Here is a 22105-nt window from a genome sequence, read left to right as displayed (position 1 = left end):
TTAGCATTGCTTGCCTGTTCGGTGAGTGGTTGGGAGCAGGATTAGTTTCCTTTGCAATAGCTGAAATACGTGGAAGGTGTTTGCACAGCAGTCAGTTTCAAAACGCTGTGGGAAGTCATGAAGCTTCTTCCCTAAACACCGGAGCTTGTTGCAGCACCACGGTCTCGCCTACCAGCTCCTTCCTCGTCCTCCCCTCGCCTGCGGAAAGACAACATTTCTTAAATGATGTGGTTTTATAGGAATTAAGTCCATGCTTAGGATTAGGTGATGCCACTAGCAGCAATTAGCATCTGAGCTAAAGCGCATCTGTGTAATTTTTTTTTCTTTTTGAGTCTCTAGACCATTTATGCTTTTTATTTATTTATTAATTCACATACTGGTGGTGGAAAGCATTTGTCGGGGGCGGGGGGGAGGGGGAAACATGATGCAAAAGAAGGCTCTCCCATAGCCTTGTGTGTATCTGTTTCTAGGTGGGGGGTTCCTCCCTTTAATATGGGCAACACCCATTTTTCTGCAGCCGAAATGACTCCTCACCTGTAGCACCTTGAGCAGGACCCCACGGTGAGGGGGATGCTGCCCAAAAAGATACCTGTTGTGCTCACCCCTGTCCGTCGTGCGCTTGTGCTCGCTGAAAGCCGAGAGCTCAGCTCACCTCCGCTTGCTGCGTTTCTTCTGCTGACATGTCCAAACACTCCCGCCTGGGTTTTTAAGCGCTTGGAAGGCAAGCTGGCTGTTTACGTGGTTTTATGAGTGGAAAGGTATGCCCCCAAGCTGATATAGGGTTACTAATGCTTCAAGTTGCAGCATATAGGGAAGCGTGCGCTTTGCCTCGAGTTGGGACAAAATGAGGCAAGGCGGGGTGAATAGCTGGGTTCGTGCCCATGTAGCGAGTGATAGTTTGGGCGGCTTGTCACACGCATCCTTCCTCCCCTGCAGCCCATCACTCTGCCTCTGGGCTGGGGTGCCAGGAGGATACCACCGGGACAGTTGTCCATGGGGTCTTTACAAGATCTCTAAGGGATGAGAAAAGAAAAAATATCCAGGTGCTAATACTGGAGAGCTACGTTTTTGTTTTCCAGAAATCAAAGGGATGCCATAACGAGTTGCTGGAAAGCATCAGCGGAGCTGGCGAGTAAACTCGGCCGCTGCTGCAGGCTTCTGGGTCTGGGGTTGCAGGTTATTTACAAACAGTCTGGTTCTTCAAAATTACATAGAGATCAGAAGGTATCACCCAGGCTAATTCAAAGCATGCTCGGAGCTTTTTCAGCTGTTTAACTTAGTTTTTGTTCAATAGCATGATTCCTTTAACACTTGGACCTTTGCATCTCTCCATCCTTTGTCCGTACTGCATGGGTTGGGGTGCAAGTCAAGCAGCACAATGGGGAGCCAAGCACCTAATTTTACCTTAGATGCCCAGTGCAGTGGGTCCTCGTGATGCCAGCAAGCTGAGAAATTCACCCTCCTGCTGCCAGCTTGGCCGTTGAAGAGCTGCATGGGAGAGCACGTTGCTGAAAGTGGGGGCTAGGCCTGCCTTCTGCCATCTTCTCCGCGGTTTTGGCAATGCAGCTGCCTTATTTGATCATGTTTCCTAAAACCCAAGGTGCCTGATTCCTTAACACTGATTTTTTTTTTTTTTTTTTGGTAGTTCTTATTTTTTAACTTTTATTAAAACCCCCACTGCCTTGGTGGGGATGGAGAGCCAGGGTACGGCCACCCCTGTTAGACCGCAGCGTAAATCCCTGTATTTCAGAGCTTGTTACTCTCCGTGTATTTAAAGTGTGTGTATAAATTACAGAAAAGCCACTGATACTTCAGTGGAGCACGCTTGTGCTTTTTTTTAAATACTGGTGAAATTACAGCAAAAACTTTATCGCTGGAGATTTATAGTGCTGCCAACATAATTCATCCTTGACTGAAACTTGGCATGGGAGGTGTTAAGCTGGTTGCAGCCCGTCATTGCTTTACATGTTGTTACTGGATATATGCAGTTTGGTGGCTGTAAAAATAGAAAGGTTAGGAAATGGTAGAGAGTTTTGTAAAATAGTAATTCCAATACTTGCGTTGCTTGAATGACCTTGTGTTTTTAAAAAGGCATCTGATGTTTTGTCGAGCTAGAGGAAAAACTTAGTGCAGAGCTTGTTTTCTGTGTTTAAAAACAAGAATAAAAAGCTGCAGTACAATTAAAGCACTAGAGCTGCTTAAGAGAAAAATTTCCTGTTTTTTTTTCTCTGCAAGTATTTAGCATTTTGGTATTGTAATACTGCGTGAGAGCCCAAATGTTGAATGGCTGGAAAGTTATTAAGCAATGCTGGAGATGAGCTGCTGCTTGTTGTCCAAAGGAAGTGAAGTGTAGAGAGTTAGCTAGCTTGGTTAAAAACAATAAATAAAATAAAAAATTAAAGGGGGATTGATAGGAGAGGGGGAGAAAGGGGACTAAATGCATTTTAAAGATGCAGTTAAAAACCCAAACAGCATTATGTGTTACATAGACACGGATAACTTGCAGATTTTTCTAGGAAAAAAACAAATCAAGAACAACTGTAATTTTCCTGTATCTTGTCCACCTTAGTGACTTGGAGCTCGGTCCTGCTGAACCATGGGACTTCTCGTGAAGCATCTACAGCCTCTGCACTTCTAAGGCACTGGATATAAATATTGCGGACAGGCAGGCTGGTGTGGAGAGGAGCTGGAGGCGTATGGAGAGCATGCCTCACAAATGCAGTCAGGAAGTTCTAGAAATACCCTTTATAAACACTGCATCCTACAGGAAGAACCTTAAAGCCCAAATAAACCATTTCCCCCTATGCCTATGTATACATAAACTCTACTGGTCTGGAAGTTCTTATCAGGTCAGTGATGTGACTTTTTACAGTAGTTCCTAAAACAAGTTATATGGTAAACATCAACTTTTTTTTTTGAGCTGTTCATCAGGTCTGTCTGTGCTTTTATTAGTTATTAAAAAGTCTGTGTCTCCTTCACCCTTACCCAGAAGTCATAAACCTTCCCAGGCCAGTTCATCTGGATAAGTGACCATTTTTTGTTAAAATCCTTCCAAGCGCAGAGTTGCACGGCTTGGTGCAGATGGGCAGAGGCAGAAGGAGGGTGGGTGATTTTATATGTTCAACTTGATGTGTACGGGGGGGGGGGGGGGTTGGGTCTTCCCTCACCTAAAAGTTGTGCTTATATGTATGTGGTATGTGTAGAAATGATTAACAGATGGCAGATAAAGGGGAGGCAGAAACAGGCTTATTCTGATGCATTGGACTGAACTCCAAAAGAGTTTGTTGGTCCTAGGATTGCTGTGGGCACCTTGCATGATGCTGAGCTGGACGACGTTAAAATATGTGTGCTTGCAGTATGGTCATGTTTTTACCCAACTTCTCTCCTGTGTTTACACATTAAAAATCTTCTTGCTTCTCTCCCAGTTTTATTATTAGGTCCCAGAAATGCTTGTGTACCCAGAAGCCAAGATCTAGCTGGGGTCTCCCAGTTTTTGGGTGTGGAGCTAGCAGTTGGTGCGCCTATTGACCTCAGCCGTGCTGATCCTCCCCCAATGAGCGGTAAAGAAGCCCTTCGAAATCACAGTCTATGAATGAAAAAAATTACGGCTTAACAAAGTCTGCCGCCAACCACTCATTTGGTTTGGTTTTGCATGCACACCTTTAAACAAGGTCCCTGAAATAAATTTCCAGGGCGTGCAGAAAAGCTCCCCCTCCACCCCAAACCCCCGTAAGCAACAAAAAAGTCTGTTCCCTAAAGTTAGCAGCTGCATGGATTATTTTAGAAATAGTGATCGTGAAGATCTATAAATTGAAACACAAAAAGCCCCGTCTGAGGCATTTTTATCTTGGGTGTGAGAGTTTGGCTATGGAGCACTGAAATTCTGCTGTGGTTAGTGCCTCTGCACCCGTGTACCTCTGTATTTTCCTGTTCAGGAAAGTTCTAGGTGAATTGTAAACTGGGTTAATTTGATGATATAATTTGCCTTTTTGTACAAAAGTAATTAAAAAATATTTCTAGCAGCTTTGTTGCTGGTGGGGGTGTTTAGGTGGGTTTTTTTTTCCTCCTTCCCTTTACTATATCTCTAAGGAAGTGTGGGCTACCTTTATCAGAGTATTGGTGGAATAGCTTCCCCAACCTTTCATAAGGTTGAATAAAAAAACAAACACTCCTCCTTATGGGAAGGAAGGGATGGGGAAAGAAGGGTGTTTGTGTGCACTTTTCCATTCATGTTGTAAAAAGAAAATATATAAACTTCTGGAGTCGGTGCTGCGTAACTCATGCGATTATAGGAGTTGAGAGTCGGAAGCTTAATTTGCTTTCTCAGCGCTGACTTAAAGAAACAAAACCAAAGGGGAATAGCAGTGAGCAGGAGACCACTTGCTGCTTTGGTTTTGCCTCTGCTGGACAAAATGCACTCCCAAGTTCTGCAGTGATTTAAGCGATAAAATCACTAGGTGCTTTTGCAAATCAGTTCTCTTTGGATTACGAATGTATCTAAGGTTTGTGTGTTCATTTGGGATAAGGTGATACAGAGGAAAATGTGTCCCTTGTTCCAGCACTTAAATTTTGAGATTTCAGTAAAATGCATACCTTTTGTGCAAACTTTGTATCAAGAAAAAACAGTTAAATATTACTAGACTATTTCCCTCTTCTACTTCCTCTCTGCTGCAGGAATAGGAGGAATAGTTTTTCACAAGACCATTTACCAGGCTGTGGTTCTACACAAGTTTGGTACCCTTCTGAAAATACTTGACTGCAAGTAGTACTTCCCTATACGTGTTTTAAGATGGAAAAAGTTGCTCTGATTGCAAAAGTTGCTTGGGGTACGAATGGTAGAGGTGGGAATAGAAATGAGCATCTCCAGTTGGACCTCCAGGTGATCATCCCCCTTGGATCACTGGTGGTGAGCCCTGGCTATGGTATAGAAGTTTAAGGCAGCCAGGTGCCACGTTTGTCCAACCGTAAAGCAACCCCTGCCCTGTAAGCAAGCGTGGAAAAACCCAGCTGCTTTGCGAGGGGCTTCTGGATCTGTTGTCTCTGACCCGTTGTCTGTGGAACAGTTGGAGACAATATATAGCATACGCTGTTTGTTGCAATTAATGCTATAAAGGACTTATTCAATGGACTTCCAGGGATCTAGCTGAAAACTGCTGCTGGTGGTTGCAGGGAACATAGCTGTGCCTGGGAGAGGTTGTCTCTTCAGATGGTTGATGTTGGCTGGCCTTCAGCTATGAACCAAGTATCAAAGAGAGGTCCTTCACGTCCTCTCTCATCTTTTTATGAAAGTGACAGTCCAAATATTAGGATGCATTAAAAAATACTTGGTGATAGCTACCAACGTTGCTTTTGAGTATGGTCAGTACTGGATTTTTTTGCAGTGTATATGGAAGTAAACATCCCTGCATGTAATGGGAGCAGTGGGGAGAGAAGGGAAGGATGGGATGGCAGAGAAATTTGTTGACTTAATTGGTGACGGGTCAGCAGAAAAAGTACTAATGTTTTTTGTGCTGATTCATTCCAGTTTGTGGTTTTATAAACTTTCCACAAAGTGAACCTGGGCCAGCTGGGTCACCCCTTGCTACAAGGGGCACGGGAAGGTGGTTACTGTATTTTTCTTAGACCAGCAGAAGTGAACCTTCTCCGTGTCTGCAGACAGTATCTTCCAGCATCAGATGGTGTGCATCTTCCTTGGGTTATCATTCAGAGGCTTGTTTCTTATCAGGTACAGAGCACCTGGCTTTTTTCTTACCCATTAAGTGTAGTATCATGTCTTATTTTCTGGCTCCTGGCAGAGTGCAGATGCCCAGCAGCGTGGCAGGATAGTGGGGGACGTGCTGTTGGCTTCAACCCCAGCTGCTAGTTCAGGCTCATCCTCATCGCCTTGCACACTCGATGTCACCCAGATGTGCGATGCCAGTGCAGCTTCAGGCGACTCTGGTGGTACAATGACAGCAGTTTTATGCATCTGCTTGGCAGTGATTGCTAAAAAATTGCTGTAATGTTAGCAGTGGGGAGCACAAGGTCACGCTGAGCACCTATTTGCAAAATAGCCCAAGTGAGAGGCATGCTTTGGGTTTATCTAGTTCTTTAATTGAAAGAGGCTCCCAGTAACTAATAACCCAACCACTCTTTTAAGCTGTCATTTCCTTAGGTGGAAGGAATAAATACTCAGCCCCTTTCCTCTACTTCTGCATGTGACTTTTGTCGGCAATAAACTTCTGCTGCTCCCTGAACTTCTGAGCAAAATGAGCTCCTCAGGACAGAAGAGGGAAACTCCTTGAGAGCACTTTCCAGCACTGAAATGCACCGTATAAAAGCACGTTTGTACATTTTGTTACGCAAAGGAATTCCTGGCCATACCCAGCCTTAAGTAAATAGCCAGGGAGAGGCGATTGAAGCATGACGGATAGCTGTGGTTGGTGAGGAAAGGCGCGTGGCGTGGAAGTCCACGGTGCAAAGCAAACGATAAAGGGAACCGTGCCGTGTTTTACAGAAGCGGTGTTGTGTTAGGAGAAAACTGTCCAGTGCCTACAGCTATGCTCAAGGTCTCCTGCAACAAGTACAGAAAATGCAGAAAGGTTTTCTTCAATCCATAGGTGAATTTTCCTGTTACATCATGCATTTCAAGACACGTGAAAATGATAACTCTTCATCAATGAAAGGAAGTAATCCATTGGGTTGTTTTGCTGATTTGATGTTTAGCTTCAAATTCTGGACAGAAAAAAAACTCCGGAATTTTAAAATCCTTTTCTCCAGGATTTTAAGCTCCAGGAAAGTCCTACCTATAGATTGCCTGAGATGCCCTAGGTTGGTGAGATGGCAGAAAACCAAGCGGGGTTTTCCTTGGATGGCTCCAACAGGAATGTGCCTGGCTGAGCACCTGGCGCAGGCATGTCTTGCTGTATAATTCATAAAAGGGATTTAGAAACTCCCTTGACAGCAAAGGTAAATTTTTAAAACCCAGAGAAAACTCAAGACTGGAGAGAGGGGAAAATGTGGCTTCTTGGAAGGTACTGTGTTGCAGGGAACGTGAACGCTGCTGTGCAAGAGTTTATTTGCTTAATTGAATAAAAGAAGTTGAAAGGTTGTGCATGTTCACAGCTTGTACACATTCTTGCTATTTTATATTTAACTTCAGAAAGTCACAGACCTTAATATGGGGAAGGAAATACTTAAAGGCTAAAATCCAGTCTCTGTATATTCATTTTATTTTGGAACATCTTGGATACAGGAACTTTTTTTCCAGGAATATGCCTCTGTCATTCATGATCTAATTAAAATGGTAAATATACTAACCTCTTTTGTGCTGAAGGAAGATACTTGCTTCTGTATGTGGTAACTTCCCTCTGCAGGATAGCCTTAATTTTGTCAAGAGTGGCTTGTTGTAAAGGTCAGAAGGTGGTTACCGTCTTCCCTCCCATCAAATGTGTGCAGACATAGAAAAAGTCTCTCTGAGATTGGTCTTTGTGGTTTTTCATACAGAAACACACAACAACCTGGCACAGGGATATATAAGCTTGCAAGAAACGTTCTTATATAAGAAGGTATTTCCCATGTGTTTGGTGACCAGGAGGTGGCTTGCAGATACGGTCTCCTGCCCAAGCGCGGGTGGCAGCCTCTGTGAGGCCATGCCTTTGGTTGCGCCCCATGGTTGCGACAGTTTGAGAATAAGGTTTGTGACGGGCTCCCTCAGCCTGTTGGTGCAGACATGCATGGGAGCTGCACGGTTTTGGGAGCTGCAAGCATTGCGCAGGCTTTTTCTCCGCATTGTGTAGCACAGTGGTCTTGGCTTACGTTGTCTATGGCTGTAGCTCTGGTTTTGTGAATGCTTTTTGCCATTTAGCGCTCCTCTGTGTTATGGATCAGGCGTAACACAGTTAGTCTGCCCATGTCGTGGAGCAGGATTGTGGCAGAGTGGCTTTTTATTTTATTTTTATTTCTTTAGCTAGTCAATGTGCTGAATGTGTTCTTCCTTTTGGCTAAAATGAAACCTTCTCCCCGCCCCAAGCTGCTCTCTCACCCTTGGACTTCCACCATGTGAGGCCTGAGACATGCAGAGCACACCATAGGTTGGTGCAATGTTTCAATTAACCATTAAATTCTTTAGCCTGGGATATGACCTAATTAAGCTTGAAGAGCATGCTTGCCCCAGGCAAATAGAAAGCCTGCCTGAACAAGCACTGGGACACCAAGCAAAAATTACTCCATATCAAAAGAAAAGCTTAATTTTAGCCTTACAAATCTAACTGGGATGTACACCTTCAGCAGCCCGTGGATGTGGGTTATTGCATTGCCAGATGTTAGCAGATTAAAGTCAATAAAATCTGCTGTTGGGAAATGGCATGGGCGCCGCTGGGCTCGTAAGAGCCATCCGTGCCCATTTCACAGCAGGGTTTCAGGAAAGCAAGCGAGGAGCCACTTTGAGCTCGCAATGCAGCTTGCTTGGCAGAGGGTCACAAGGAAGTCCTGAGCACTGTCCAGGAGCGGGATTTTTTAAATAGTCCCCGTACCATCCTCCATACTGGCAACAGCTGGTCATCACAGGCATGATGGGCGTCTGGGGTCCCTGGCACCAGAGCCCAGCCTTCTCCGTTGCTACCTTGGCTGGCATGAGAGTCCACAGTCTGTAAGTGCCATGGAAATTTTTAAAGCTGCTTGGGTTTTTTATTATTATTTTTTATTTTATTTCTGATGTCATTGGCATGCATCTCTGACTTGCTGAAGTACCCATGGACCTCAGACGCTGGTTGATTTAATGGATAAGGCAAAAACGCCTCATGCAGCCAGAGCTGTGCAAAGCCAAGAAGCCATGAGGTGCCCCAGAAGAAGAGATGTTCGATGCTTTCAGCATCAGCTGGCTTACAGCTGTCCTTGTGCACTGCATGCTCCGTAACCAGGGCTGCCAAAGCTTGGAAGGCTGCTTCAGACAAGGCACCCATCATTTATTGTGCTTTTTTGTTATTTCATACTGTTTTTATATGCCTTGAAGAGCCAATCTATGACTCCTGCAAGTGTCTGTTGGGTATTGGCAGAGGATGGAGAAAAATAGACTGTTGTATTTTGCTGATTTGCTCACACTTGATGGCAGGAGTCAAAGTTTGGTGTTTTTGTGGAAGCGTGGTCCAGGCTTTTTTGGTAGCTCGTACCTTCATCTAGAGCAAAGAAGGGGTGAAGCCAGAATATCTGGGTGTCTTCTCAGGGTTGAAATTACATTTCTGGGTGACATTTCAGGGTGTGAAGCATGGGGAGCCTTGGCGAGCACAGTATACAGCAGCTTCTCACCACCACCTAAAATACTTAATTAGCCAGAGAGCGTGAACTTTAACAGCGCTCTTGATAGTGATTTCCTAGAAGCCGGTGCTCCAGGGCTCTGTCTGTGTCTGTTGTTGTTATTCCAATTTCTGTTTGTAATTGATGCGGGTTGTTTAATTACCAATACCATCAGTTAACGCAAGGAGCTACGAGGTGGTGTAAAACATTTCATTGCTCAAAACCCTGGTACGCTGACACATGTGGGAGACAAAAACAAAAATTAGAAAAGATTAACAGCTGGTCTACTTGGATGTGCAGCAATTCGGCAGGATTTTAACGTAAGTAATCGCTTGAAAAGGGAATGTGAATTGGCATCAGGCAGGTACCCACTAGCTAGCCTGGCTGGCTCAGGTGGGCTTTTGAGCATAGACCTCTGCTTATGCCTCGTCATTGGGGAGCATGTCAATGTTTTCTGTGCCACTGTAGCAACATTGGCATTTCTCTAGACAGGAATAATTTGTGTGAACTGAAATTTTAAATTGTTTCAGAGTCAGATCTTTGCTTCTCTGTTTTTACTGCAATTTAATTGACCATTCTTGTTGTTATAGTTGGTCGCTCTCCTAGTTGATACATACAAAACCAGAAAATACATGGCTTGGTTATTCTGCATCAGACAAATAGCAAATGCTTAATATTTGATATGTGTTTATACAAATGTTCCATGTAATAAGCATACAAATAGCATCTAGGTCTTCATTGCAGTTGTGGTAGAGGTCATATCCAAGTGGAAAGCTGGGTTGATAGTATTGCACTTGCTTTTTTTAATATGGATCATTTCCCCCCCATAGTTAACTAACATCTGCTAACTGACGTGGAAATTTAATTATATTTCCTAAGCGATGAATGCTCTCGTTCAAAGGGATCACTTCCAGTGGAAAAAAATAATTCAAGTATATATGGTACTAAAGAGCGAAGTGATGAGAACATATTAGAAGCATAAATATTTAAACCTTTTTTTCAGGTTAAGTTAAACCTAATTTCTGTACTGATGGCTTTCCACACTCTGGGAATTTTGCAGACAGATGTGAGCTTAATTCAGCTCTTAGGGTGGCATTTAGTACATGTGCGTAGCATTGGTTGCAATGGGAATGATCTAAATTTCTTGCAGGCTTTTGCAAGAAAGAGGTAGAGAAGTTGCTTCAAAGTTTCTGAATGAGGATAAATTGATGTGGTGTCCCCATCCCTACTTTCCCCACCTCTAATAGCAGAAGACCCCTGGTGGGCAGCACTGTGCCTCAGCCTGACTCACTTAAGTAAGGTAACTTATATATATGACATGACACGAGTCCAAGGGCTCCTTGTGATGCCACTGTGAGTTTGCATGAGACGTTTCTGAGATGGAAGAAAAGGTTAGTGCCTCTGGACAAAGCGGTGGTGTCTGTTCAGCTTCGGTGACTTGCAATGGTCTGAAAATAGTTGTGCCACCAAGTTGCTGCAGAAGCAGTGGTTGGCCTTGGCACATCCCCACTGCAGCCTTGGAGGGACTGTAATTCACGGCGGTGGTAGTTTTATTTTCATTTGAACAAAAACCAGGACAGGAGAGTCCAGAACAGCTTTTCTTGATAGTTTCTGTTTGTGGCAAACCCCTTCGTTTCCAGCAAGTACTACCTTAATATTGAGTATTACAGTAAATATACCAAAATATGAATCTAGAAGGAGCACCTTTGTTCTGTGGCTGTGGGGGAAATTGCAACAGCAAAATAAGTCGGTTTATTGGTATCACCTACGGAACATTGTCCACACAGTGACAGCCCTTTCAGTGGCTTGTAATGGCTTTAAATGAGGTGAAAACTGAATAACAGTGTTGGCTAGGGAGGCAGCTAATCCGTAATGTGCAGGATGGCCTCCTCAGACTGACAGCTTTGGGGACCTGGGTGAGGAAACTCTCTGCAGCTGCTTTTGTATAGAGAATAGTGTGACCTGCAGATGGAGGCTTTTGCTGGTATCTTAAGCTTCAAAAAAACAAATATCCCCTCAAAATAACATAAAAAAAACCAACCTTCCACTTCTTCCTGTTTTTATAGTTTGCTTATTTCCTCAGTGTCATGGTTTTGTCTCCAGTACTGTAGATTATTAATCTTCAGAGGATCAGGACCTTCATAGAAGTATTTCCTGTACATGTTTATCTGTCTCTCTAACAAATTAGTATCTACTTGTTCTCTTCTGAATTTTCCTGCAAATAATAGGAAACTCTCCCTCAGTAATAAGGCTTTTTGCTAGAAAAAATATCTAGATGAATCACTGCCAGGGGTTAAAGTACCTTTTGTATGACTTAGTCGATGGCATCCTTTAGGACATCTTCAAGTAGCCCCAAATTCCAGAGGTCACTGTCTTTGTGTTGGTTTTGGCGAAGCATTGTTTCAGCTAAACTTCATTTATTTGGTTGTAAGTGCATCTGGAAGTCTCCTGTGCAAGTGTTACCTAGACTCCTCGAAGAGGGATGCTGCTACGTCTAGAGCTTGTTTTGAGACTGCCACAGTTTTCCACCTAACTTATTAGCAGGAAGATGTATGCAAGGCGAGCGTTGGCTGTTAGTCAACAGAAGAGTGCCCGTTTTGCATGTCCAACCCTTGCATTGCCTTGTTATAAAGGGATGGAGGCAATATTTTCAGCCGCTACACTACTAACTTTTGTTACTTTTAGCTAATCTCAGCTCAGTTTTTAAATACATGCATTAAATATGTGCATTTAAAAATATTCCTCCTAAAACGTGCATGCATGCACGTGGTGGATGGGGACTCAACTCCCAGGTTCTCCATGGACTCGTTACAGCCCAGTCGCATCTGGACAGGCTGAAGCAAGGATGCGGTTTCTCCCTTCTACCTCAAAACTGATGCTGTGCATCATCCATGCATCTCCAAGGGAGAGCACTGGATTGGGACGAGTAGCTGGCTTTCCATCTCGGCTTTCTATTTCAGATGGAGCTGTCATCATCTGACTCCATCACTGAATCTGCTGAAGCTGGGTCTGTTAACACTGCCCATAACTCAATGCTACTGCTGGCACCACCTCGTTTCCATGGCACACGCTGGATTGCATTGATATCCGCAGCATCTTCACAGCATTGGCGTGGTGGCTCCTCCAGGGCTGTCCCCACGGTGGAGGAAACATGGGTTGAGCACCTGCCTCATCATGGGGTTTAACATTAACAAAAAGGCATCCCTGGACAAAGCAGCAGTTTGCAGGTCCTTCAAGGCATAACCTTTTGAATTGCCCCTTGCCCCACCTTGCAAATTAATATTGGAAGTAGCACTTGATCAGACTCAGAAAGGCTTGGGGGGGATATGTTGGTCTTTTTGAGATTTTGGGGGGGGTTTTGTTGCAGACGACAACTTGTGATTTTCCATCACGGTGCAAATTGTTTAGCAAAGCTCGCATTCAACTTGCTTTTGGGCAGTATGTGCGTATTTCTCTCCCTTAGCATGCTGAAACACCGTTGCTGTTTTCTCTGAATATTAATTTCTAGTGGACAACAAGGCCTTGCAGGGCAGTCTTGGCACGTTGTGCTTCCACCACCATCTTGTCTGGGAGCCGAGCTGGAGTGCTGGGTGTAGAGCTGACCTTCCTTTGCACGAATGCAGCGGAGACCCATCTTCAGACCAAGGCTGCTCTTTTCTAAAATTTCTCCTGCTCCAAGGTACTAGTGGACATAGCGGCAGAGGCAGGTAAATCCTAAGCAAGGAAGCCAGAGACTCATAATATAACTGGATGAAACTGCCTTAAGGGAAAAGAAAACCAAGTTAGTAGAAGTGCACGCTTATCCTTCGACGTCCCATCCTGTCAATTTTGCATCCTTGATAAACAGGAATTAAAACCCTAGTTAAATCTGAGTTTAAGGGGAGGAAAAAAAAGAAGCTGTTTTGGATTGAGATAAATGCTTGTGGTTCCATTATCATCTGCTGAACGTGCGTAGAGTGGTTGTAACACAGCTTGAGACAGTGAAGAACAAGCGGGAAGTTGGAAAAAAAATCAGGGTATATCTTCTTCCTCCCTTCTAGACATTACCTTAATTTATTGGGGGTGGGCAAGTTATAGATGGGGCTTTGCCCAAAGATAAAGGGTAAATATTTTCTTCTTGCAGATCTTCAGCAAGAAGATAATGTTGCCTTTCTTCAGTATTCGGTTTTTGATGTTTTTAAACAGAGTGCTTAAACAGGGTGTTGTGGCCTGTTAAATGAATAGACTTGCATAAGCTATTACTAGATATTTTCTAAGCTTAGCAGTTTTTTTGGTCTTGTGTGGGGCATTGATGTTCTGGTATTCCGTGATTAAATCCAGAAGATTTGAGATTGCAGCTCCCAGCTGATACTGACTGCCCCAAAAACCCTGACGGGAACAGAATGAGAAGCTCCTTCACCATCTACGCTGCTCAAAGGAAAGACCATGGGAGGCTTCAGTCACCTTCAGATATGCCAGAGGACACCAACATGCCTAAACTTACGTAAAACTTAACCTAGACCAGACATACCTAAAGCAGACATACCTAAAACTTAACCTTTTTGAAAGGAATTGGCATGAAAACACGAATGTGCAGCACCTCGAACAACTCATCCTTACCCGTCAGAATGAGAATATGGGATGACCCTGAGTGATCTCCACTGATTGACTTCTCTGCCGTATGTGAACAAAATTGCTCTTGCCAGTGATATATTCAGTGGGCACTTCACACCACCGTATCTTCTAGCATTTAAAAGATCTTCCTATTAAAACAGAGCACAGGAAATATAAGCCGTTAAATGCAAGTGACACTTGTGACCGGGCAAAGGATGGTGGTAGGAAGAGAGGCACACAACTGCCTGCAGCTTGAGGAAACGCTTGTTTGTTTGTGCTTTTTCCAAAGCCCTTCTGCTTTGCAAGGGAAGCGGCGGCAGAGATGTAAACAGGAAAGCTGGCTGCAGCGAGAACAAAGGAGAGGTTGGGAGATGCGCACAGTTGGCTGCAGGAAACCAAAGGTATTGGTGAGAAATCTCTGGTCACTATAGGATTTAAATAGTAACATCAGAAAGCTGTGCGATAGTTAATGGCAGGCATCCAGATACAGGGCAGGCATACTCTATGCAGGAGGAGAAACCTGCCCTGTAGCATTTCTGTGCTCCAAAAGAGGCAGACTGCAAGGATCGGTACCCTAAATTAACAATAAAATAATTCCCACACTACTAAAAATCAAGGCAGAGTCATAAGCGTTAAACATCTTCCTTTAAGGCTATAAAATAGCAGCTTGTTCCCAAGAGCAGTGGGAAGAGCTGGACAAGGTACGTTTTAAGGGCAAGATAATGTTTTACTAACACTTAGAGGAGACGCAGAGCAATCTTGAAAATTTAAGCTGGTCAGATTAAGTAAGTCAGTCCCCAGCAAAACAGGGAGATGCAGTCAACATCAGCTCGAATGTATGAGCTTGGAGCTGGTCCACACTGTTTTATGAAAGTTTTCAGTGGATTTAGAAACGTAGGTGGATAAAGGTTATCGTATCATGGCACTTGCCTTGTGGTCTGCTGTATCTTGCTGCCTTTGCAGGTGCTTTTAGCATGAAGTATTGAGTCCTGGCATGAGGGCTTTGTGAAAGATAGCGCCAACCCTCAGAAAGAGCAGCAAGAGTGATTTGAAATCTAGAAAGGAGAAATTGGAGAAGACCAGAAACTGGATATACATGGTCTGGGGTACACATAATTAGTCTGGGAGTACTTGCACAGGAAAAATTTTTCTCCTACAGAAAGCAAAAGCAAAGATGCAATGGTTAGAAGTTAAAAGATTCACACTTTAAAAAAAAAAAAGTTGTTTTCTTTTTTTAGGAATGTTGTGGATTTTTCATCAGTTGAGATGTGTTGCAGATAAACTGGAGTGAAGCATCTGTTAGATTAGACAGTCTAGATTAAAGCTGAGATGAAACAAAAGCTTGATTTAGGAACAATCGGCCAAGTCAAGATCTTCAACCTGTGTTAGGAGCGATCAGTTTTCTCAAGGGGTCAGAGGTATGAATCCATCCACAGCAGTGATTGATCTTGCTTGCAGAGGCAAGGAGCTCTTTGGGTGGTTGAGCTCTGCCATCTGGCCGATCTAGGAGATACCAATAGTGGTTCAAGAAAAATGCAAATTCAGCTGCAAACTGTGGACAGGCAGGACATCAAAAGCACCTCTCCTTTCAACTAAGTATTAAAGCACAAAAAAACAGAAAGGAGGAAGGTCTTGGGGTTTTACTAGCTTTTTTTTTATACCAGCTTTTTTTTTTATACCAGTTTTTTTAATCAAGAAAATCAAAATTTGCAGCCTGCCCTGTGACGATAGAGTCCATGTTACATGAGTGCAAAGTACAGGGTTGGATTTCCTGGAGTGTACTACAGCTGTTTGTCCAGGTATCAATTAGGAGCTATGGAGGAAGGGTTTAATTAGAAGAAAAGCAAACGAGGCTTTTCCGGCATGGAGGAGCTCGGTGCATGTCATTTGTGTAACCTCTCTTCTGGTCATGGATGTTTATTTGGAGTAGAGTAAGACGCTCTCAGTGGCTTTCCTTTGATGTGTCTGCAGGAAGATTAAATCCACATGGCCTCCACCCAGAACCTTTCTGCATCCTGGATGGAAATGCCCATCTATACTGGGATCGTTTTTTATTGTCATCCATATGTGCATAGGTCCATTCATCTATGACAATGACATGTCTGTCCAAGGCCTAAGCTTTAAAACACCCAGAAAAGAAAAATGGTTGTTGCAAGCTGTCAGATGGACTTTTTAAACCGATATATCAAGAGTTGCCTTGGTTTGCACAGTTTCTAATGGCAAAGAAATGCTGCCTCCAACTTGCCACGCTCATTTAGCATCTCTGTAATTTATAAATAGGTTGTGCCTTCGCTAGGACCAGGGATTGTACTATATGTAGTGATCGGGTGCCAAAAGGACACCTGCACTAGTCCAGCTGGGATGATGGCCTCCTGGCCTGGGCCCTGACCTGCAAAGCAATTGCTGCCAGGCGTTAATGGCAAGATGCTCGTACCGTGCTAGTGGCTTGCAGCTTGCCGGAGCCAACAGCAAAAAGAAGAAGGGATGGATCCTCTCTTGTTTCGGATCAGATGATGTCTACAAGAGATTAAATACTGCAGCTTTCCTTTTTTCTTAGTTTTACTGGAGTACCTGGGGTGCATTTGTGTTAGGAAAGCATCATGCTCAGTGATGCTCGACATCTGGGTGAAGACTATATTGAGAAATGCATAAGCAGAATCGAGCTGTGCCATGACCAGAACTGCTTCCACACAGGCTTTTAGGGACCATCTGTCTCCCATCATAAAAAGTTTGAAGTCATTCCTAAGGATCAGCATTTCTGCCCTTTTTCCAATTTCTGCTATACTTCCAGCTCTTCCCTACAACGTGACTTGAATGAACGCTGTATTCAAGAAAACTTTGTGGTCAGGATGGACAGCATGAATGAAATGGGTATCTCTGAAATGCTGGGCAAAAAGCTGCACTGACCATGTCTATGAAGTGTTTCGTTTGGTTGTTTGTTTGTGGTTTTGTTGTTTGGTTGGTTTTGTGTGGGTTTTTGGTGGTTGTTTTTTTTTTCTTTAATTAAAGCAAAAATAGAGAAAAACAACCTTCTTTACCCCTCACAGGGCACAGTAAGCAATGTTTAGGCGATATTGCTATAGCAAATCTTGAATACTACACCTAAGGTAGGTTGCCTGGTGTTCCCAGATGATGAGACATAACGAGTTTTCAGAGTGTCCTATATGGACTTGGGGCTGCAGATACCCGGAAGCGTACGCTGCACCAAAATTGTGCTGAAACATCTTTTTTGCCTTGTTCACAAGCTGTCAGGGCTTGGTCCTGTGCGCTGTGTTAATGTTGTGCTGCAGAAGTTCAACCCATTAATACAACTGGCATTAACAAGGTGACTGAATTTCATTCTCTTCATCACAAATACTCCAGCAGCTGCTGTGAAAACGGGCTCCTCTTGCTCCAACCACAGTCTCGGCTCTTTGAACCGTGCTTATAGTTGGCCAGCAGGCAGCGGAAAGCAGATCCACCGCCTTGTTGGCTCTCCAGTTGCAATGTTTACTTTAGATTTTTAATAGCAAAAACCCTGTAGCAGCGTGCACCCCGCTGGAAACTGGGGAAAATGTTCATGTATTAGAGCAGCCACTCACCAGTCCAAGCTAGGAAATGAACAAAAGCTTTGGAGGATATTTCACTGTAGCACCAAGCTAGTAGGGATGGGTGTGCTAAGGTGTACTGGACAGGGCAATATTTAAGGGGAATAATAATAACAATAATAAAAAGTGCAGCAGCATTGCTAACCCTGGAGTTGAGGTTTGTTAGCTTAGCCTTAAGTTTAAAGAACATTTGCAAAAGCAAGAGCCCAACCAGTGATTCATTTGATGCTCACAGCTATCCAGTGACTTGATATCCACTTCCCTTTGGAGAAGACCCTTGGGAGCAGGGCTTGAAGCCAGCTGAATTAGGTGGTGGTGGTTCTTCTTGACTGATGCAACAGCTTCTTAGCATAGATGGAGAGTCAGGGCATGACTTGCTTCAGTTGCATACATATGGATGGAGCACGCTGTAATGTTTGTAACAGAGAGCTTTTCTGTCTCTTGTATTTTCACATGCAGAACATTTCTCCCTACATGCCCCTGATCCCAGCACACCAGCAAACAGGTGACTTTGCAGAAAATACCCAAGTCATGGCTCAACCCAGCCACATGAGCCGAGGACTACCCTGCAGCAGCTACAAAATTTTGTTAGCTTTATGGTGGGATGGCTTGTCTGTGTAAACCCATCTTTTGATTTGTAATGCTGGAATCATGTTTGTTAATGCTGTTCCTCCGTAAGCCGCCTTACGTCAGTGCTCAGCCCTGAGTCTCACTGTGTGCTGTGCTTTGAGTTTCTAAGAGGACCGATGGGCTGCTCTGTGGAGCGGTGGGAAGGCAAGAAAACAGGGAAGCTTTGGGGAGATGTAACTGCTCGAGCTCTTGTTTCGAAAACATGATTACAACACAGCTTATTCAAAGATAGTTTTGTCTTACACTGGGAGGCTAATTTCATCTTCCTCCATCCCTCAGGAGAAAAACTTTAGAAACCGGACTTGCAGCAAAAAGGGACAGAAATCTTTCTTTAATTTTTCTGGCTGACGTTGCTTTGGACTTGTGTGCTGATTTCTTGCTGGAGATAGCTGGGACAGAGCTGGTGGGTGCTGTGTTAAGCATTTGAGGGTAAAAGCAGTGCTGCTGCAGAGCTTGAAGAGGAAAGCAAGGCAGCAAAGCCTGGCGTGTCTGGGTAGGACGAGTTGTGGACTGGGGATATGCAATTAATATTAAAAAAAAAAAAAACAAACAAAACCACCTTTTTTTTTTTTATTACTTGGATAGCACGATGCTCTGACTGGCTAATGAGTTACTCACTGGCCGCAAATGCACTTCTGCCAAAACGGAGTACCCTTTGCCCATTAAATTAAGGACCTTTTTATGTTGTGTATTGAAATAGGGTAAACGCAGCTGTCACTTGATCCCACTATGACAAACTTAAAATGCTGCCTGTTGCCTTCAGCGTGGCTTTGGACGGTAGCTTGATTCCATTGTCGTGACAAAATCCAGTCAAGCTGCAAATAGGTGCCTGCAGCTACACCCGCACACGGGGCTCGCTGGATGCTGGAGAGAAGCAGCAAACAAATGCTTCTGTCGCGGCGACTCGGGATGTCCTCATCATCCTCCGTGCAGCCTGCTGTCTACGTGCTGAAACTGGGTTCAAGCCTCGCTGGTCTCAAGCTCGGTGTTTCCGTGGTCCAAGCTTGAAGTTTGTAAGAGCGTGTGTCATTTTAGGTTATTAGATGCAGCTTTCCTAAAGGATGCTTTCAGGCAGCATCACCTCGGCCACTGTTCGCCGTCCTGGGAAAAAGGGATTTTTGCCCCAAACTGAGGTTAAAACAGTTTGGATTTAAGGAAGGCAGAAGCAGCTGAGCCTGGGAACACTTAAATTAGCTTTCTTCCCCCCTCCTGCCTAATCATCAGCATAGATTAGTTCAGAAAGCGGTCAAGTATTTTTAGAAGCTGCTTTCAGAGCCCCAGTGTCACAATTTTTATTCTTGTTGGTGCCGAAGCAGTTCTTGAGCAACATTTCTGCTTTAAAAACATGAGAGGGCATTTAGGGGTGAACATATAACTTTGCGGGGGGGACACATTGGCTGAGTGAGGAGTTAAAACGGTTATGAAAGTTCTTGAGCAGCAAGGGAACGCTTGAGACCAACTGCCCGAAACGAAGTTCTTGCGTAGGGATGTTGCTGTGTTAGCACTTCAGCTCCGTGGGCTGCCTGCAAAGGTATGGCATACAACGACCTATAGCTGATATCTGTAAATACCAACTTGTTGCAAACTGGAAATATTTAAAATCCTGTTAAAAGCTATAATGGAGACAGGCATGTCAGGAGGGTGAATGCTTCCCCCAAGCCTGTTGAGTTGTTTGGACCCTTGGTCCCAGTGCTGCGTTAGCAGCTTTTGGGGAATAAAGTGCAGCCGGGGTTACCGGAGGAGATGACGCCCGCTTTCAACTTTGGACCTGTTTGCAGTCCTGGGTGAGCGGATGACGTGCCCGCTGGTCTGGTGCAACCTCTCAGCAGCGCGTTTGCTCCGTCAGCCGCTGCTAAACACCCCCGTTATTAGTTTATGGTGGTTGTATTGTAATTATTTTATTTTTTTTCCAGCCTATAACCGGGGTGGGGAAGCAAGGATCTTTGGTGGGTGCGTGTGGTTGTGCTCTCCGAGCTGGGAGGATGTTGCGAATGAGTAATGGTCCGGCCAGGGCTGTAATACGCAGAATACCTCTGGGATGACTCACCCGGTACAATGCAGCACATCCCTCAAGGAGACTGAATCACGCATGAGGGGAAGCCGCTTGCTTGGCAGCAGCCAGCTGGGACGCGGGGCGGCCAACGCCAATCCGTTTTATCAGGAGGCTGGCAGTGGCAATGATGGTAAAACAGAGCAATCGGGGTGTAAAATGTAGAGGAAATGGCAGCCCCGAGCAGGTATGTGTGTGTGCTCTTGCTGTGTATAATTTCTTTTTTTTTTAACTTTTTTTTTTCTGCTGCCGCCCCCCCATCTGCCCCCACAGCCCTTCTGAATCTTTTCTAAATTATCATATAATTTATCAGTGAATATGTATGACTACTTCTGGGAAACACAGGCTTTCTTTTATGATTACATACAAATTTGTTTCAGAAGTAATGGTTTAACGTGCACCCTCTCTCAAGTACCGAGAGGAAAATAGGTGCTACCTGGGAAGCTGCTTCCCTTGATGTCCCTCTCCACGGATGCTTGTTGGGGTTGGGGGGGGATAAAGAGAGGTGGAAGGCAAACTCTGTGGGCATGCTGGCTTTGATGTAGATAAGAATGTGTTATTTTTTTTAAGTGCATTTACCTGGCAAAAGATAAAAACGCTTTATATTTAAGACCACAGTTATCCTGCTTATTCCCTTCCCCCCCCTCCTCTGAAATAAATTCAGCTGGAATTGAGTCACAGAATTTTTTTATATATATATTTGCAAAATATTGGCTAGCCTTTGTAGTTGTATCGTACGTGTCAGGGAGGATGTTTACGGAGGGATAAATATAGTTGTATTCTTCACTCATCAAAATGGAGGAGAGTGGGGGCAAAACGCAAATTGCTTAGGGTGAGCAATTTCTGGTTTTCTTCTTTTCTTTGTAAACTTTGAATATTTCAGAAATACTATGCATATGTGTGTGTGCATACATAATCATTTTTGTGTTCCGGAGTATCATTGATTCTGTAGCTGAAGATAAGCACACCTTGCATTATTTTCCCTCATGCTTTAATACAACTGCGTTAGGACGGGTAGCACTTAATCTGCAAAATGTGATATTATACGGGTGTAACCGGATACCTTGTCTGGCCAGCGCGTTTGGTGGCATCATGGGCATCACGGCTGTCTACGGCGTGACAGCAGAAACTCATGGATGGGGAAGAGGGTCATGTGGAAATCCCGTCGTCTTGTGAATTGAATAGATTTCTCCATTACATTCCTCCGTAATTTTTGGCAAGTGGTATCAAATCTCTAGTGTCATTTTACAAAATAAGGAGGGCGATAAAACTTCTAAAGCTGGAATACAGTTGCTGTGCTTGTTAGTTTTATTTCTTATTTTTGCTAATTCTCACCATTCATTGGCTAACATAGGATAACAGTAACGGAGTGTTTATGGTCAGCGTATGTTAGAAAAAAATTAGGAACTTGGTTGTGGCTTTTTTTCAGGGGGAGAGGGGAGAAAATCAATTCAGGATGCAGATCTCATGCAACTACCTGTTTGGCTGGCTAAGCTCTTATGCGCTTTTTGCTTATCTTGCATGTGACATAAAACAAATACCATCTGTCATGCAATAACAACTTCCGTTCTCATTACAGTAAATGATAATACTAATTAGCTTTCCTTGAAATCTGTTAGTACCGTGTTTGTACCCTTGCACGAAAATAGGACGACTTGAGTGTGTAGCTCTTGCCTGTACTGCATGCCGGCTTCATGAGCTGCAGGGTAAATTATTCAAACGCATTATCTTATTAAACTGATCTTTTTGTTGTTTTGCTGCTCCTTACAACTTTCCAAGACATACCATCATGTGCAGCTATAATGATTTATTGATCCATTAAACAGAATCCATTAAACAAATTTGAAAAAAAAAGTTTTTTGTGTTTTTTTTAATAAACCCCAAACCTGTAATTTGCAATCACTGAGAAAGCAGCCACCATGCAAAGCTGCAAGGAGGCTGGCCTGGAGGTAACTCAATTTCCATTGAGATG

General features: G+C 43.9%; 1 protein-coding gene across 2 annotated transcripts in view; it reads left to right on the top strand.

The window, feature by feature from the left end:
- The window catches only part of SPRED2 (sprouty related EVH1 domain containing 2), a 68350-nt gene that overhangs the window by 8057 nt on the left and 38188 nt on the right, over positions 1-22105 (top strand). Inside the window, exon 1 of one of the 2 annotated variants that reach the window (XM_072857372.1) lies at positions 20053-20320. The exons of the other annotated variant lie outside the window; for it this stretch is intronic. Coding sequence (XP_072713473.1) covers positions 20304-20320 — 17 coding nt within the window. The 5' untranslated portion in view covers positions 20053-20303. Of the gene's footprint in view, positions 1-20052; positions 20321-22105 lie in introns of those variants that run through there. 2 annotated transcript variants of the gene reach the window in all.

The sequence above is a fragment of the Ciconia boyciana genome, chromosome 3 (assembly GCF_034638445.1).
Source record: "Ciconia boyciana chromosome 3, ASM3463844v1, whole genome shotgun sequence".
Lineage (NCBI taxonomy): Eukaryota > Metazoa > Chordata > Aves > Ciconiiformes > Ciconiidae > Ciconia > Ciconia boyciana.
This window is presented reverse-complemented; position numbering and strand designations above follow the sequence as displayed.